This window comes from Cryptomeria japonica, chromosome 4, assembly GCF_030272615.1.
Source record: "Cryptomeria japonica chromosome 4, Sugi_1.0, whole genome shotgun sequence".
Taxonomy (NCBI): domain Eukaryota; kingdom Viridiplantae; phylum Streptophyta; class Pinopsida; order Cupressales; family Cupressaceae; genus Cryptomeria; species Cryptomeria japonica.
In genome coordinates, this window is record NC_081408.1 from 262,038,613 (window position 1) to 262,056,407 (window position 17,795).

General features: G+C 38.7%; 1 protein-coding gene across 1 annotated transcript in view; it reads right to left on the reverse strand.

The window, feature by feature from the left end:
• LOC131065568 (uncharacterized) overlaps positions 1 to 17,795 on the reverse strand; it is a 178,926-nt gene that overhangs the window by 84,378 nt on the left and 76,753 nt on the right. The window contains exons 2-3 of the mRNA XM_058000120.2: positions 17,371 to 17,486; positions 7,602 to 7,659 (exon numbers count right to left, since the gene is read on the reverse strand). Coding sequence (XP_057856103.1) covers positions 7,602 to 7,659; positions 17,371 to 17,486 — 174 coding nt within the window. The remainder of the gene's footprint in view (positions 1 to 7,601; positions 7,660 to 17,370; positions 17,487 to 17,795) is intronic.

Genomic DNA, 17,795 nt, shown 5'->3' on the forward strand with positions numbered 1-17,795 from the left:
AATAATGTTTTATTGCAAACTAATAATTTCCACAGCAATACAGGCATCCAAATTAATTTGAACAGATAAAACAATAATTTTACAAGCTAGAAAAATTTTAAAAATTGAAACACTTTGAACTTCAATGTGAGATACCTAGATAATATATAATGTCCCCTCTTCCGCTTCTACTCCTTGTTGAATAATCCTTCAAAGATATAAAATCTCTGCCTTAACTTCTTTCGAGGAATCTTAACATTCACTAAGAATGTCCTTAATCTAATCTCTGCATTCACTGAGATGTCCCTGATCAAGAATTAGCATTCACTAAGAATTTCCTTGATCTAATCTTATCATTAACTAAGAATGACCTTAAGTCAATCCTCAATTGCTGGTAGTTGTAAACACCTACTAATCAATGGGAATCATTCTGCTGAAATGCCAAGGCTGAGCTCTGATCTAATCAATATCTTGCTGATCAATGTGTAATGTCCCCCATTGCCTAGCACTTAAATTGATGTTAATTCGCTAGCCTTTCATATTCCCAAAGGCTAGAGTGTAATTTAATTAATGAGGGAATAAAAATATATTTAAATATGGAAGGGACAAAAGCCAAAGTATTTAATTTTCATATTTAATTATTTTAGTGGGGCCTCTATGTTGAAAATATTAGCTAAGTTCAGATATCTGATTATCGAACTTTGATGTTGTCAAATGACAATCAAATATATATGTATTATTTCAATGTACTTGTTATTGGGCTCAAAGTTTTAAAACTCGGACTCGCCACGGACTCAGCAAACCAAAAATTTGGACTCGGACTCGGACTCGTGAAAGACTCGCGAAAGACTCGGCAAGGACTCGGCAAAAAAAAAACCATAGTTTTACAAAAAAACATAAAGAAATTAATTCATTTAGAGAACATAAGATCCATAATTGAAACATTACACATGTCATATGATCTACAAACGCGCAATATTTGAAATTTCATCACTCATAGTCATAGTTTCAAACTTTCAACTCTAAAATGTATAATACCAAGATTTCGTCAATGCTAATTATGTTGTTATATCAATATGGAGCTTAATCATACTCAGAGGTTAAATTTTCCCTACTTCCATCAGCGCAGTTTCCCCCTACATTTTTTGATGGGGGTTTGGGGGCAGAGCCCCGCGAGGCCAAAAATACTCTTATTATTTTATAAAGGCGTCGGGTGTTATTTTTCTATTGGCCCACGTCCACTTAGGGTTACCCCTTAACCCCCAAAAAAGTCAAAAAGGGGGGGAGTTGCACCAAATGAAGGCAAGAAAAACAAAAAAAAACTCATTTTTAAAGCTTGCCTGACGTTTTTTCTGGGTCGCGGAAGTCCATCTGAAAGACTCGCGAGTCCTTGGCGAGTCGACTTGTGGCTCCCGTGAGTCCGTGGCGAGTCCACAAATTTTAAAACTATGATTGGGCTAGACCCAAATGTAACGTGGGAAAGGCAATTCAATGTGTGATAGGGCTAGGCCCAAAATGTAACGTGCTAAGGCATTGGGCTGGACCCAAATGTCCAACGTGGGAAATATCAATATCAATATAACATTAAATTAATAATGTTGCAAGCCGACTTAAGGAGGTCTACCACCAAAAGAAGGATATATATATAACAACCTCAAGATGAAGTCAAACACATTTGGGGATGCAACTTGGGAAGGTGAACAAATTTTGCAACATCTCAATTAGCGATTGCTAGCGGACTAGCAATCCCAGGAAGGGAGGACTATAATGTCCCTCATTGCCTAGCACTTAAATTAATGTTAATTCACTAGCCTTTCATATTCCCAAAGGCTAGAGAATAATATAATTAATAAGGGAATAAAAATATAATTATATATTGAAGGGAAAAAAGCCAAAGTATTTAATTTTCATATTTAATTATTTTAGTGGGGCCATTAAAGTATTGATTCCAATTTTCCTAGGCGACTTATATACTTAGGCCAATTTATTTTATTAAGCGATTCATTATAAGTCGCTCATAACAAGGAAACGAATGATGAGCTAATGGTTATAATTTATGAAGGCAATCTCCTTAAATTAAGTCTAGAAAATATGATGGCCCTTATAAAGTATCTTATTTATTAAATTAAAAAAAAGGCACTGACTCATGAAAGAGCGAATTTATAAGGAGAATCAGGTTTGAAGGCCATGGCACGTTTTTTACCTTCTATCATTAAAAATCTTTTCTCGAAGAAAAGAACGCATATTTTCACCATAGCGTTGGGACGTAAACCCTGGTCGATGGTAGATTGGGCGGGAAACCCTTATCACCCAATTCACAGCTTTAGACAGTAATACACAAAAATTAAGCCTTGGTTCCAGTTCACTGATTTTTCCAGAGCGCCTTGGTTCCAGTTCACTGATTTTTCCAAAGCGCCTTGGTTCCAGTTCATTTCAACTTCTAGAGATTTCCTCTCATTTGCAATTCGTGGGGAATTTCAACCAGGTTTGGAGTGGCCAGGGTTTGGTATATTTTCAGTGTTGGAACTTCATATTTCATTCTTTGTTCTAGACGGCTTCATTGTGGAATGCATTTGGGAGCTCTTAAGTGTATGCAGATTGCCATTTCCCACAATATATTTCAGACTACATGTTAGTCTAGAAATTGGTTCTTCTAGTTCTCATCCTCACTTACATCAGCCTACTTCAGCTTGCATTGATATGGGTTGTTTACTGCTACAACTGATAAATTAAATACAACAAATAATAATGTACATGATAATGCATACCAAATGCAGCAGTAAAATATATCTTTATTCGCACATGCAATTATTATAGAGAAGAAGACCAAAGATGGTCGGCCAAGGATTACAATTGAACCGACTATACTGTACTACCTTCCTTGGTGGTACACAACATATTTAAAGGAACCGAAGGTTGTCGAGAGGTACACAACCGTCAACCAACCGACAGCTAAACTACCCGAGAGTAACAATCCAATTAATACAAACAATTAATACATTGGCAAATAACAAATATAATCAAACATAACAATAGGCAAGTAAACATCAAGTAATATCCAGGAAGACTAATGACAGACAATGATTTGGACTAGACAACCCCGACTTATAGTGTACCTACCAAATCAAGTGGGGGTTTGGGGGCAACACCCCCAAGAGTGGTCTAGGGCCACTTCCCCCAACAGGCTCAAGGGGCAACGCCCCTCGTGGGGTACCGAGGTCGAGGGGCAGCACCCCCACCGCCAACACCAAATTAAGACCTTCAGCATCACACGAAACTCCATAGCGCCCATCATTTTTCTGATTTTTTAAGACGCCAAAAGCAATACTGAGAAAGCTCGATAATAGAGATGTTGAAGTGTTTAAAATCTGATTTTTCATAAAGAATTCGTTTCCCCGAACTAAAAGATGTCGCACAGAATTGAATTGATCAAGTTGTCGTACGAGCCCTAGAAGAGCCAACTGTACAATGTCACAATGAAAGTACTGTACGTGCCTGCTGATATAAGTCCGTACTCCAAAAATCTGATGGTGTCGTACCGAAATGAAATGTTGGTACTGTCGTACCTGATGAAGATTTCATATGGGGATGGAATGTTGGTACTTTCGTACAAGAATGACATATTGGTGCATATCAAAATGACATGTTGGTGTAGCCATGCGGGAATGACCTGTTGGTGCTACCATACGGAAATGACATGGTGTTGTTGTATGGGAATGACATGTTGGTGCTGCCGTATGGGAATGACCTATTGGTGCTGACGTACAGGATGTATACTTGAACGTCGTACGATATGACCTAATGACAACTGCGAGGTCCTTACACTTACTCCACAAATATGTCGTATGGTGTTGAAAGAGACCCGTACAATTACTCCATCAATATGTCGTACGCTTATTCCACAAATATGTCGTACGATTGGACGTATGGTTCTGAGGTGCCATATGTGCTGAGGAGAAGACGGTCGTACGGTAGGGGCAATATTGTGCCGAACGGAAAGAATGGAAGACTGTCATATGGTGGCCAACGTAACATGTCGTATGGTATAAGATGGAGAGAGCGCGTGAGCAGTACAATGCCGCCATATGGTGTAAAATTTGAATTGACATTTCCGTGCCATATGCAGTGAAAACAATTGTGGAGTTTGTACTGGATAATATATCCCAAGTCGTACTATAGAGATTGGAGGTCGTACAGACAGAACAAGAGGCTTCCTTGACAATGAAACTACGGTACGAGGAAGAACCTATTGTACACAATGTGCATTATTCTTCTCCCTCTCCAGCTCCCCTTTCAATTTGATGATTTTCTCTGACTCCGTTATTTTTTTCTTTCCATTTTCCATCCCTCCTAATCCCTTTTTCCTCTTGTTGTGAGTTTCCAATGAAGTTGATTTCCCTTGCACTTATTTATATGCTCCACATTAGATATTTTGCTCTTCGTACTCTGGGATGTATCATTCACAATTTTACGTACTTTCCTCAGTTACTCTTCCCTGAGAGTTCTGGCTTCAAGAAAATTGCATGTTGGCAAAGATACCTCATAGTCCTCCATTTGCCAATGGAATAGTCCATTCAGGGAACTCGTCTCATCTTCAGGGCAATCTTCCAGTTTGAGCACCCCTTCATCGTAGGGTTCCATACCTTTCCTCCCTTCACCCATACCTAACTCTCCACCCTCGGACTTCAAGTCGAAGGATGCCAATTCTTTACTCACAGCCTGATTCCTCAGGTCAATGACGTACTTCCTCCCGTCGCTCTCGATCGAGAGTGTGTTCCACTTCCAATTATGATTTGCCTTGGCAGTAATCAACCATCCCCTCCCGAGGAGTGCGTCGTATGCCTTCTTCTATAACAAGATGACTACAAAGTCCAAGAAAAATTGTTGTGTCCCAATCATTACTTTTTGCGCCATCAATGTTCCCAACGACTCGATGTCGTGCTGGTTGGCACCTACCAAGTGGAAGGTTGGCAGCCAGAGCATCGACTTCCCTAAACATTTCCAAGTGTCCTCTAGCAACACATTAACTGTCAAGCCCTCGCGGACGATGGTGTTTGCCAACTTTTGGCCCATTATTTCCATCTCGACAATAACCGGCTTCCTCCCGATGCTCACCATTAGCAACATTGGATTACTGGACTCATTCCCTTTGGGTGGTGGTTTTCCTGTCAGTTCCTCCTCATGTGGCTTACATTGTTTCTGGATGACTGTGTCGTCACTGGCTATGTTGGCAATTGCCATTCTCAGTTGCGGCATAGTTTGAAGAAGGTTGCCACCTTGATGGGTATGGTCGTTTGTAGCACCTGTTGAACTATGTTCTTCTCTGACTCCCGCAATGGCATACTTGCAGTTCCATTGGAGGTTACTTGTTCCTTTTCCAACACTTGTTCTACTTCGGCTCTGGCTTTTCGGAATTGTTCCTTCTCCGTACAAGCGTCCGAGTACATTGTTTTCTTTGTCTGTGCTCTCGTGATTGCCAAAATTGCGTCCTCTTGTTCCTCCACGTCCAGCATATTAATACCCTTCTGCTTGGAGCGATTGGTATCTTAATGGTCACCCGGTCCACACCATTTCCACAATAATTGTACGTTGTCTTCCTTATTCTGGCAATCTCCCGCAAAGTGTCCCCATTCGCTACATTGTCGGCACTGTATGATAGGACGTCCTCCGAAGTTGTATTGTATTTGATTTTCCCCTCGTTGATTTCCATTGCCACCAGCCGATACATTTTGTGGTTTCGATGGGCTGGACTCTCCCTCTGTGAAGAGTACCTATGTACTTCACATCTTCAAATTGTACGGGCACTCCTTGATTGAATGCCTCAGCACTTGGCAAATCTCACAAAACATATTTCTAGGACAATTACCTTTCGCGTGCCCCTCGATTTTGCATTTAGTACACCATAGCCCATTACTTTCTTTATCAGTTCCTTTCTCAGCCTTCAATTCTTTCATCATTCTCAACTTATCATGTTGAAGGGCTTGTACGGTTTTGGATTCTTCGTCACTGCTACCTTCGGTGCTCTCATCATCGTTGGTCTTCCTCTTCCCTCAGGAGGAGGTTTTGTTTTCCCTCTCAATGTCCATCGCCTGATTGTAAGCATCGGCGTACAAGGACAGAGGCACTACTTTCATCTTTTTGCACAGCGAAGGGAGACACATCTCCGATACTGGAGATGTCTCTAGAAACTTCCCGACGTTTGTAGTAAAAGGCAAAAAAGGAAGGCAAATAAATAAAATAAGCCTACAGCAAAGCAAAGTCATATGGAAATAACTAATATGGAAAATGTGTCGCAAGGAAGACAAATCCATGCAAAGTTATAGTGATCAGATCTAATGACAATGTAGACTTTTTGAGTGGGACATAAACAGTTCTATGACTGATTTCTTGCCATTTCAATTGTCTAAAGAGAAATTGCCTTTGCTATTTAGCCGACAATATTGAGTGTGTTCAACACCTATATTACCTTACTTTCACTAAACCATTTAGACTGTCTATGGTACCAGCAGTATAAGCAATATTAATTTCAATTTTTGTTCAATTTTAAAGTTAATGTTAAATTTTACCGTTGTTATTGTCTTAAAAGTTCTCGGTCATGATATTTTCTGGAAATAATTAAAAATTATATTAAAAACAAATTGGCATCTCCAAGTACCCTCATCTCCTATTTTTGAAAATTAGTCATACCAGTACTGGTACCAATCTCCGGAGTCTCCAAGTACCCCCAACTCCTGGCAACCTTGAACATTACTCAGTTTATTTGTAATTTGTGGAGTATTGCTCATTTTATTTGCAATTGTGGAGTAATATTGATTAATTATTAATTCCCTTATTTTAACTATTTTATCCTACGGGAATTAGAATAGGCTAATAGGCCTTTAGGGCAAAGGGGACATTACAATTTATTTTAGTCCCAAGAACATCAAAGACTCTTAATGAGAATTTGGAAGCCGTTTTTAAAGTCTTTCAATGCATGCTACATCCATATGAGATATAAGTACATGTCACCATATACTTTTCCTCCTATCATTTTACTTAGCATTCTGGGAAATATTCAACTATGCTTTGTTGGAAGTGGTAGAAAAATCCTAATGATTAATAATGTCTACAAGAGCTGCATGTGGTAATCTACTTTTCATTCCTAGAAGTGACATAATTTTCTAGAAGTGGTTGAAGAATCTTTAAGATAAAAATGTCTACACCAGCTAAATGTTGTAATCTGCTTTTGATCCTACAAGAGAAAACATGGGATTTGTGGATTCATAAAGAACAAAGTCATCATGTAATATGGTATACAAAATTAGAAACATAATTATAATTAATGGGTTCAACCATATCATCCTAGAGCTAATTTTGATACAATGGAAAAGAAAGCTTGTCTAAGAAGTTCATTTATAACATTGAACTTGTTGGTTTCATCTTAAGTTCCCGAAAGCATATTGCGTAATAATCTTAATTTATATAGGATTAGTAGATAGCACTTAAAAATAGGTTGCAAACTATGACTAGTACCACAAACATTCTAAAGAAAATTCAAAAAGCGTCCAATGCATGCTAACATTAATATGAGATGCTAAGTGCATTAATATCTTCAAATAAATAGCAGCAACCAGATTGATAACCTGAAATAGAAGAACCTCCAATGATTGTTGCTCTGGTGTCCTGTTTAATGTTCTGAAACTGTTGAATTTGCATGAAGTAAGATGCTTAAAACTCACATAACTACAAATAAAATACAGTGCTATAAAATCAAAAGAAAGGGGCAAAAACAAGGAAGCAATTAATTATGCACAAACTATGGTACTCAGCAAATTCTCTACACATGTTAAGCCTATAATATTAATTCAGATAAAAGCTTTACATTGTATTCATAGGGACTACCAAGCATTCATAGATTAGTGCCCTAAAAAGAGTCACAAAAATATTAAACCAAAAGAAAGTGAAAAAAAAACTATTCCCAAAGAATTCCTTACGCACAAACTATAATACTCATGAAAGTTTCAACTTTCAACACATGTGAAGCTGCCTCTCTTGGCTTGTACAAGTTTTGTACCATCTCCACAAAGACCTACCAGGGATACTGTTGTGACCATTTCACACATCGCCCCATTGAAAATGGGGACCCCCTCTTTTTGCTCGTTTTCGCTCGCTTTTCGCTTCGCTTTTAGGATTTTGTTAGTCAGTCAGTTGTCTGGATTTAGGGTCAACCCTTAGGGTTTTAATTAACGTCTTTTCAAGCCAGAATCCGGTCAGTTTTTGAGAGCTTTTGAGCTTCCTTTCGAAGGATGCAAATTTTGAATGCAATGATTTCGCCAGAATGGTCTATTTTCAATTGGAAATTTTGAATGCAGAGCTTAAATTTGTCTAAGTATTGAAGATGAAATGTGAATTTTTGGCCAATTGAGTATTTTTGACCAAATTTTGACTTTTTTGATTTTTGATCCTGGGCATGGGGAATGATTTGTTTTCGCCTTGTGAAGTGATAAAATCTATAAAATCATGTTATTTTGGCCTATAGGAGTAAAATCGCTCCTGTCCCTCAGTGAAGGACCGGAGCTCGTTTTCAAATATCTTACTATTCCTGCAGGGTCAAGATGAGTTACGAATTGGAAGTGATGAAGAAAGGCGTGATCTTTCCATTGAATATAAATTGAAGATTTTCATGAACACGGAAATGCCTCCAGGGGTCAAGTTCGCTCCTATCCCTCAATGAAGGACCGGAGCTACAAATCGAATTTTGCTTTGTCCTTGCAAGATTTCAACGACTTGACGATTTGAAGAGGTCCAAGGGAAGATGTTTTATCAAATGAATATAACTTGAAGTGCAAACATGAAGAAAAATGGTCCAGAATGCCAAGATCGCTCCTGTCCCTCAGGAAGGGACCAGGACGAAATACATTGTAGCTCCCGTCCCTCTCCCAGGGACCAGAGCGATGTTCTTCATAAGGCGAGATTCAGGCAAAGATCAAGTCAAGTTTATATTTGAAGGCAAGGACAAAGGTGAAATGAACTCATTGAAGATAAATTGAAGATCATGAAACATCAACAAGGACCCTAAATGCTTAAGTTCGCTCCTGTCCCTCAGGAAGGGACCAGAGCGATTTTTGTTATGGATGATTTTCTTGCCAAGTTACAACCGATCTCAAGGCATGGATGAATAGAAGGGTACATTACGAGTCCGTTGAATATAAGTTTTGAAGATGACGAAGTAAAATGAAGCCCACAAGAGAAGAATCGCTCCTGTCCCTCTCCAAGGGACCAAGGCGATACAGTGAGTATGTTGCCTTTTCCTCAAGTTCAAAACCGTTCCAAGTCAAGATGAAGGGTGGTAGAGGCGTTTCGAAGTGTCCCAATGAAGAACGAAGTATCCAAAGTTGCTAAATTGAATGGATTTACACTAGGACCCCTAGTTCGCTCCTGTCCCTCTCCAAGGGACCAGAGCGAAATTTGCATAAAGTCATAAATTTTGAAAGTTTGTCAAGCATCAAGCGATTAAGGAGGGTCAAGGGACGTCATATCACGCATTGAAGGTAATGGCAAGCTGAAGAACGCAAGAACAAACTCAAAACCTTGAAGTTCGCTCCTGTCCCTTGGGAAGGGACCAGAGCAATGTTTATTATATTGGCTATTTCATGCAAAAATCACGTAAGGTCAAGACTTCACAAGGGTGTAAAAGGTTTAAGGCGTCTTTTGAAGGAGATATACAAAAACTTCAAACGTAAAATGATCGTCAAATTGAATACAGAAGCTATATCGCTCCTGTCCCTCTCTAAGGGACCAGGGCGATTTATATGGAATCATTCATTTTCCTTCAAGTTCATGCCAAGTCAAGGTCTTTCGGGATCACACAATGTATAAGGTGTCATTTGAAGATGATTTACAAAGGTTTCGAACGTCCAAATGTTATCAATCAAGCTAAGGAGTCTATATCGCTCCTGTCCTTTGGACAGGGACCAAAGCGATTATTACAAAAACACTCATGCTCCTTCAAAATCAAAGCAAGGCAAAGGTAGACGAGGTAAAGGACGCTATTTGGAAGGCAATAAACGAAGAACAAAGGATTACAAATTTGAGCTTGAAAAGGAGAAAAGACAAGGATCGCTCCTGTCCCTCTCCAAGGGACAAGGGCGATGATCCTCTAAACATCAAAATGCCTTGTAAAATTCAAGCAAAATGAGCGTGGAATGAAAGAATGACATTGTTTGTCCATCACAACGAAGATTGAAGTTCGAAGTTACAAAGATTAAGGAGAAAAGAATGGATCGCTCCTGTCCCTCTCCAAGGGACCAGGGCGATGATACATCCAAAGGCACTCATGCACACATGCAAGTCGATCTAGTTTGGAGAGCATAGCGAAAATGGTTGATTTGAACGTGGAAATGAAGAAGTCGAACGTAAAAATTGCAAGAATCATAACCAAAAGAATGGATCGCTCCTGTCCCTCTCCAAGGGACCAGGGCGATGAGGTACGTATCTACCATTTTCAAAATTTTGGCGCTAAATAAACATCTTTGAATCCATTTTAAATGCTAAAATTCAATAAAGTTTAAAACTCAATTAAAATTGGCATTTAAATATTGCGTTTGGCATTTATTAATTATTTTGCCTTGTTAAAAAATCGAAATTTATTAATTAAAAATAAAAGGCATTTAATAATTAATTAATTAATCAATTAAAAATCGAATGGAGCGCTTGGTTAAGTAGGTCGGCCTTGTTATTTTATTAAAAAATCGTTTTTAATTGCCTTATTTTACCAAGTCGGCCTTGGGGGTGAGTGGAGAGGTGAGCGCTATAAAGGGAGAGTGAAATCTTCATTTTCACATCATCATTTTACCTTTCCACATGCGATTTGAGGAAGACAAAGGAAAGTGCGAACTATCAATCAAAGGGAAGTGCGAATTGATATCAAGCAAGGTGGCGCTAACATCATTCAAGGTGGTGCGAAATTTGGAAATTCATTTGTGCGAACTTGAAGATCTATTTGAGCGAATTTGCTAAGACATTGGAGATCACATCAAAGACATATCAAAAGGTGGCGAAATTACTATCTTGAGGAGATCACGTTGAAGACCATCTATACCTCAATTTTGCCTAGGCGAATTTTGTTCTTTTTGCATTCTAGAGTTAGCTCTCTATTGAGGTATGGCGATTTGATTTTATTGTTTTATTTATTCATCGTCATATTTTAAATTTTGATTTTTGAAATTTTGAATTCCTAGCTCAATCGTTTTATTTTAGGAAATGATAACTCAAAGACTTATCATGAAGTTTCCTAAAATTTATCCTCTAATCTATGTTATTTATTGCAAAATCTAGTTCTCATTATGAAATGTTGTGTAGGTATGGCGACCCTGAAGGCGGGAGCATCCACCAGTCGCTCAGCTCTCATGAAAGAAGATCAGAAGACCGAAGAAGTGGAGACCAAGATCGTGTCAAAGTGGAGCAACATTGGAGATACAAACTTGGGGAACTTTAGCACGAAGAAGTTTCGAGAGGTCCCTTACATTGGCAAGCCATCACCTGTCGCCCGGAGAATAATCGAGAGTGGTATCATTAAGGCGGTCGGCTTTCCTCCAGCTGTTCAGTGCCATGAGTTGATGATCAAATGTGCTCGTCACTATGATCCACAGTCCAAGACGATCATGTCCAAAGAGGGAAACACTTTGGCGTACCTTTCAGAGGAAGCTATAAGTGAAGCTTTCCATCTTCCAGAGCACAGGGACATGATATACAAGAGCATAGAAGGAGCCAGATCAATGTACGAAGATGATCCAGATGCTTGTCTAAGCATTATCAATAAGAACTGGCTACTTAAGAGCCGTCCTCGTCTGAGCAAGGTCCCGAACACACCGCACAGGATTGATTTCCAGGAGGAGTACAGAGATTTAATTACCATGCTCAACCGAGTTACAGGAGCCCCTCATGCCTTCTATTTTGAGAAGTGGATGTTTTACTTCATCCAGGTGATCGTTCAGGGAAAAGGTACGATACATTGGGCTAGGATGATTAGCCATTGCTTGGACGTACAGTTGAGGAGACTCAAGGCTACTAAGTCCTTCCACATGAGTTCATACGTCATCTATGCTCTGATCAGGAGTGTTCAGTACGCAGGACTGCCTCACAGAGGAGTGATTGGAAGAGGACCCGGCGAGGTCAGAGCTTGTGATTCCTATGCCTACTTGCATCATCCGCCAGGGAGCAACTATAAGTTGGTTAATGATACTTTCACGATGAACATCACAAGGACGTTGCAAGGTGGAATTCACAACAGATTATCTCAGGATGCCCAGGAATTCATAAAGAGGTACGGTGCTTGGTTCATTCAGTTTCCCAAGTTCACTTATATTAGAGTGCATGGATGTCCTTTACCTCCATACATGTTGCCGAGATATCCGACAGACAGAATTGTGTTACTCGAAGTAACAAGACAGTTGCCAGCATATGTGAAGGCATTCAGACACAGACATCAGAATGGAGTTCCAGTACCTATCATTTTGGGTAACTCAGTTGAGGTATGCCCTAATGCTTTAGCCATGGATGACGCAGAGAAGGAGTTAGCCTTGTATTCTTTTTCATCTTTTGCTTTGAGAGAAAGCTTTGATCCACATGGACATTTAGAGGAGACAGTCGGCAAGAAGTTTAGACATGAGTATCAGATTGAAGATTTTATGATGAATCTCTTAGATGATCTTGAAGTGAAACGAAAAATGCATTCTAGATTACCTTTGGATTTCATCAGGAAATGCAGGATTTATAGAGTGGCCGACCAAGCTCAGGACAGTGGCAGACATATCCAGTCATCCTATGATCGAGAAAGCAAAACAATAAGGTTAGATTGGAATGAGCCCGAGGTCGTGGATTTAGATACTTTGATGGCACCAGTCTTGTCTTGTACTCGCAGATGGGTTGACATTCAGCATCAGAAGTTGAGAGAACAAGGCATAGCTATGTCTTTCACTTTGGAAGAGAAACCAGCCGAAGGTGGAGCTAGTGTGAGTGAAGGCAATCCTAATCCTAGAAATTCAGGTGAAGGAAACCTTCGATGTGCCAGTGAGGGCAATCTCCATTCAAGAGGTTCGAAGAGGAAAGAGAGACCTGGAAAGAGAGAATCTTCCAAGAAGAAACAAGAGGCCAACCCAGATCGTTCATCCGGTACTTCTTCTAGACCTGAGAAGAGAACAATTCAAGTGGAAGAATCCATGGAGTCGATGGTACAGAACGATAGGCAGGAAGAAGGACAGGCACAGCATGGTTCACCCGATGGATCTCTCCAAGACTATGAGTTAGACGAAGACAAAGAAGACAATGAAATATCATCTCCTCCCAGACAGGAAGAAATAGTGCATAAAGAGATTCAAGTTCAAGAAACAAGATCGATTATCCCAGATTGGTTGAAGGAAAGATTAACCAAGGTGATCGTAGTAGAGGACGAGGACAATGCAATTGATTTAGAGAGCCTTGTTGGACGTTCACACGAAGAAACAGAAAAGAGAAAGGCTACCAAGATGTCCAAGATGATTCGAGATGAGACTGGATCCAGGAAATTGCAGATAGCTACACCGGCAACAGACAAATATGAAGGTGAGATCCTAGCAGAAGAATATGATATACAGACTTTTGAGTTAGGACCATCTACAGCAGAGCAGACTTTAGATGATGCTACCGATTCATTTGAAGCATTGAAAGACAAGCTTAGAGAAGAAATGGAGAAGAATAGAAAGCTTGAGAGAGAGAGAGGTGCATGGAGGACATATTTCAGTCACATCAATGAACCTTTGGGACGTCAGGATCCAGCTAGATCACCAGTACAAGCACTTCCACTTCAATCAATCAATGAAGCAGAAAGATTCAGGAACATGGTCCAACGTACAAGTAATTGGATGGATAGATCTCATACAGTGGCTATAGAGTTTGTAACAAGGATGATGAAGATTATTCATCAAGCTATCCAGGTTCTTGAGATGATCCACAATTTGATGATAACAGTAGCTGCATTCGCCCATACCAAGGATGTTATCATTCCTGTCTTGAAAGTTATTAGACACACATCAAGGAAGATTTTAGCGCAGGAGAAGATCTTGGAGGGAGAATCTCACAGTTTGTTCCATTGGTCAACCTTACTCCATATGAAGAATGTTTTCTTTGAGGACATCAGTACTAGATGTAGCCAAGTTGAGGAGGTGATCAATCCGATCCAGGACAGAGTATTTGAGGTACTTCGTACCATTCTTGGCAGAAGGATCGAGGTCGAGACAGATGTGGATATGCAGGAATTAGAGGATAGAATCAAGATCATCTTTTGCAAGGACGCAAATGTTACAGATGAGCAGTGTGGTCAGATGTTTGCCACCATGCTCCTGATTGAAAGGACGAAGGAACTTGAAGCTTCATGGGACGCAGCTCTTCTAGATGCATTCGATCAGGTCATCCACTTAGAAGAGAGTATGAAGAATCTTCCCGAGATTCCAATCGCAGAAATCGAAGGAATCGTTTCAAGATTCATTGCATATGCTAAGAAAGAGAATTGGAAAGGGAATAAGATTCTAGATGAAAGGTTGTTACAGATGACATGACATCTTATTTCTCATTGGTTTATGTCTCCTAGGTTTTTGTGCCAAAATTTAATATTTGGCTATGCATTTAATATTGTTCAGTAAAAAGGAGGCCATTTGTAACAAACCCTAATTAGGGTTTAGGTGTCATGATCTTGTCCGTTGATCTACTTTCAATCTGGACCTTTCACTGTAATTGGGGATGCTATTTATACCCCCATTTTTCATTTCATTTGAGGATAGTGTGTAATAGTCAATAGTTGATGTAATAGAGAAGAGAGATTAGAGCTAGAAGCAATTTTATTTTATAGCAAGATTGAGTTTTGAAGAGAGGAATTCAAGCAATTGTTGTATATGATGACTTGGAAATCAATAAAATATTGAAGTTATGGTGTTTTGTTGCAACTTTCTTGGTTATCTTCATGGTTGTTCAATTTACTTGAATCATGCTCAATCAAAGTAGTGTGTTAATTTGAAGGACATAGTGTGAGACTTGATCTTTGGTAGGATTCGTAATCCAAACCACTAGCTTCTTGCTGATTGTAGGAACGCCTTGCGTGGTCGACTGGAGAATACCTTGAATCCCTTAACCTTCAATCATTATTGTATCTTGGATATGTACCTTCGTGGTAGTGTCTTTGATCTTTGATGCATTGAATATCATTTTGTTACCTTAGAAGATCGCATCAATTTCAATTGAGTTGTTATCTTATGGCAAAATTGAAGTTGGTTGAATCTTGCCAAGTCTTGTCTACACGAAGTCATCCTTAGGGTTAGACTAGATTAGACCTCTTTCAAACCCTACTCTTTTGTTATTTTTGAAAAGTTTCTTAGTTTAGCAAATCTTGAACTTTCGGAATACGTAAGGCTCCTTGGAGGAAACAGCAAATCACATCATACCGCTGGAAGCTTGTCCACACGTAGAGACCCTACTAAAAGAACCTTGGAGTCTACCTAACTGATCCTTTATGCAAATCTTCAGCAGTTAGAGACTATTTTCTCAAGAGAGGATAAGATGCCTATTGGTATTTTATTCTGTGTATGATGGTGTACAAAATACACGTCAACAGATACCCAAGAAGTACTCTTAATATTCTTTAGTTTCAAATAGCTACAAAATAATATTCCCCCTATATACAAAATAGTTCCATGTCAATTCCCCACAGATTCCAAAGGACACTGTAAAGAGTCACCTCCTTGTGTAACTAACACAACATGAACATACAAATTTGTAGTAGATATAATGCATTGGCCAATAAGTCAATTTATGTAAGGAACTTTATAACTATCATTACTATACAGTGCATGCAATGAAAATGGCCATAAGATCATCTTATTCTGGGTTTTTAGTATACTAAAGTTCTATTGTTGATTTTTTGGGGGAAAAGGTTAAATATATTTATATAATAAAGAAGACAAGACTTCAAAGGAAGCACTTTAAAAAAATGGATGATCATAGAAAGTAATATTCTATTGTTATTTGGAAATTAGCCTATGTTCCACAGGGACGCGTCATCACCCCTCAAACCCCCATCCCCATCCCCAATGGAATTTTGAAAGGTGAGACAGAAAGGGACATCCCCTAGACGTCCTCCAAAAATCTCAAATCTTTGAAATGATTCCAAAACATGTTGCAGAAATAGGAAACACCATGGGATCGTTTGGTCATCCCTGAGACGGCCAAGAACATCTGAGACATCCCTCAACCATCCCAGGGATGGCCAGACATCCCCAACAGCAAAGCAGTATTTCATAATTTTCAAATAAACTCTTTCATATCATTAAAAATACTTTTGTATATATCATGACAGCATTATAACAGCAATTAAATTTATCATGACAGGAATGCTGGCAACAACAGTAGTATAACAGAAATAGATATATCATGATTCATGATTCATAGCTAATGATATAAGTTTATAACAGCTAACACTAGCAGCAATAATTTGGACTTTTTATTTTATTGTTCAAAGAAGTCTCAAACTTCAAAATTATCGATATGGCATTAGAGTCAACTATTATTGTCAGTTGCAAAAGAGATTAATGGTGCATTGGCCATGGTTCGGTACAGTGTGGTATTGTGTGACAAGTGCAAACAAACAGTTTTTTTTTCCAAATGTGATATTTTATGCCATCCCCAATAAATGGCCCTTGGACTGCCGTCCTTGAAATACATCCCCTGCTGTCAACACATTCCTGTCCCAGAAATGTCATGGAAGTTTGGAACATAGGAAATTGCATAAACTAAGCAATAAATGAGGGCCAGCCTGACCTTGTAGAGAATCCAAAGAGTGTAGCTTCTTATATTTATGTGCTCTTGACTTTGATTCTAATAAAAATCGAATGCCTTCACTTCCTCTCAACTTTTGGCCTAGTTTTTTTAAAAGGTTGTCATCTGGGGATCACAACTTTATAATATATTAGATTGTAATAAAAGGTTGATCTCACATATTTTTGGGTTGGTGAGCATATTAATAATTGGCAGAACAAATAAATCCAAAGGCATGTGGAGTTATGAAACAAAAGGTATCATGAAATTCGCTTTCCAGTACAACTATGATGTAGATTTGTATAAACAAAATAAGATGCCTAAAGGGAAAAAGAGGAGCTGTAGTGGTACGAATAACAGTATTAAATAGCAACTAGTTATCTCTACTTCTTGTAAACAATTCACAATTTAAAGTTGTAAGAAAAACAGTGAAAACAAGAAGAAACTAACAATCGTCAATGATGTTTGTCTTAACTTGCTAAAGATATGAAACAAATGTACAAATCATAAGAAACATAATATTAATGAGAATGCATGTATGTGTAAAAGAAAGAAGGAAAGAAGGAAAACCTTTGATTTTCTATTCTGTGGTCTCCTCTGTTTTTGTATGTCTATCGACAGATTTTTGATATTTCTGCGTGTATAGCATTTCTTTTCAACTCCAGGCAAAGGAGTATTTTTGAAATCTGATAACGACATAGAAATCCCTCTATACAGTCAATAAAAATAGGGTAATTTTAAGAAAATCGCAATAACAATAAATCTTGCTGTGGACACAAATCCAATTCTAGCCATTTTTAACTCAAAAGTTGTCAGTAACTGCTCAAGATACATCATGTGCATGGATCTGTTTGCTACTCCTACCTAATGGTAACTAGTCTTTTTTTTATCTGGTACATACTACAGACAATAAATGCATTATCTAAATTAATAACATTCCTAACCTTTTGTGCAAATAAATCTTAGTGTTAAACCTTACAGATACAAAACATTAA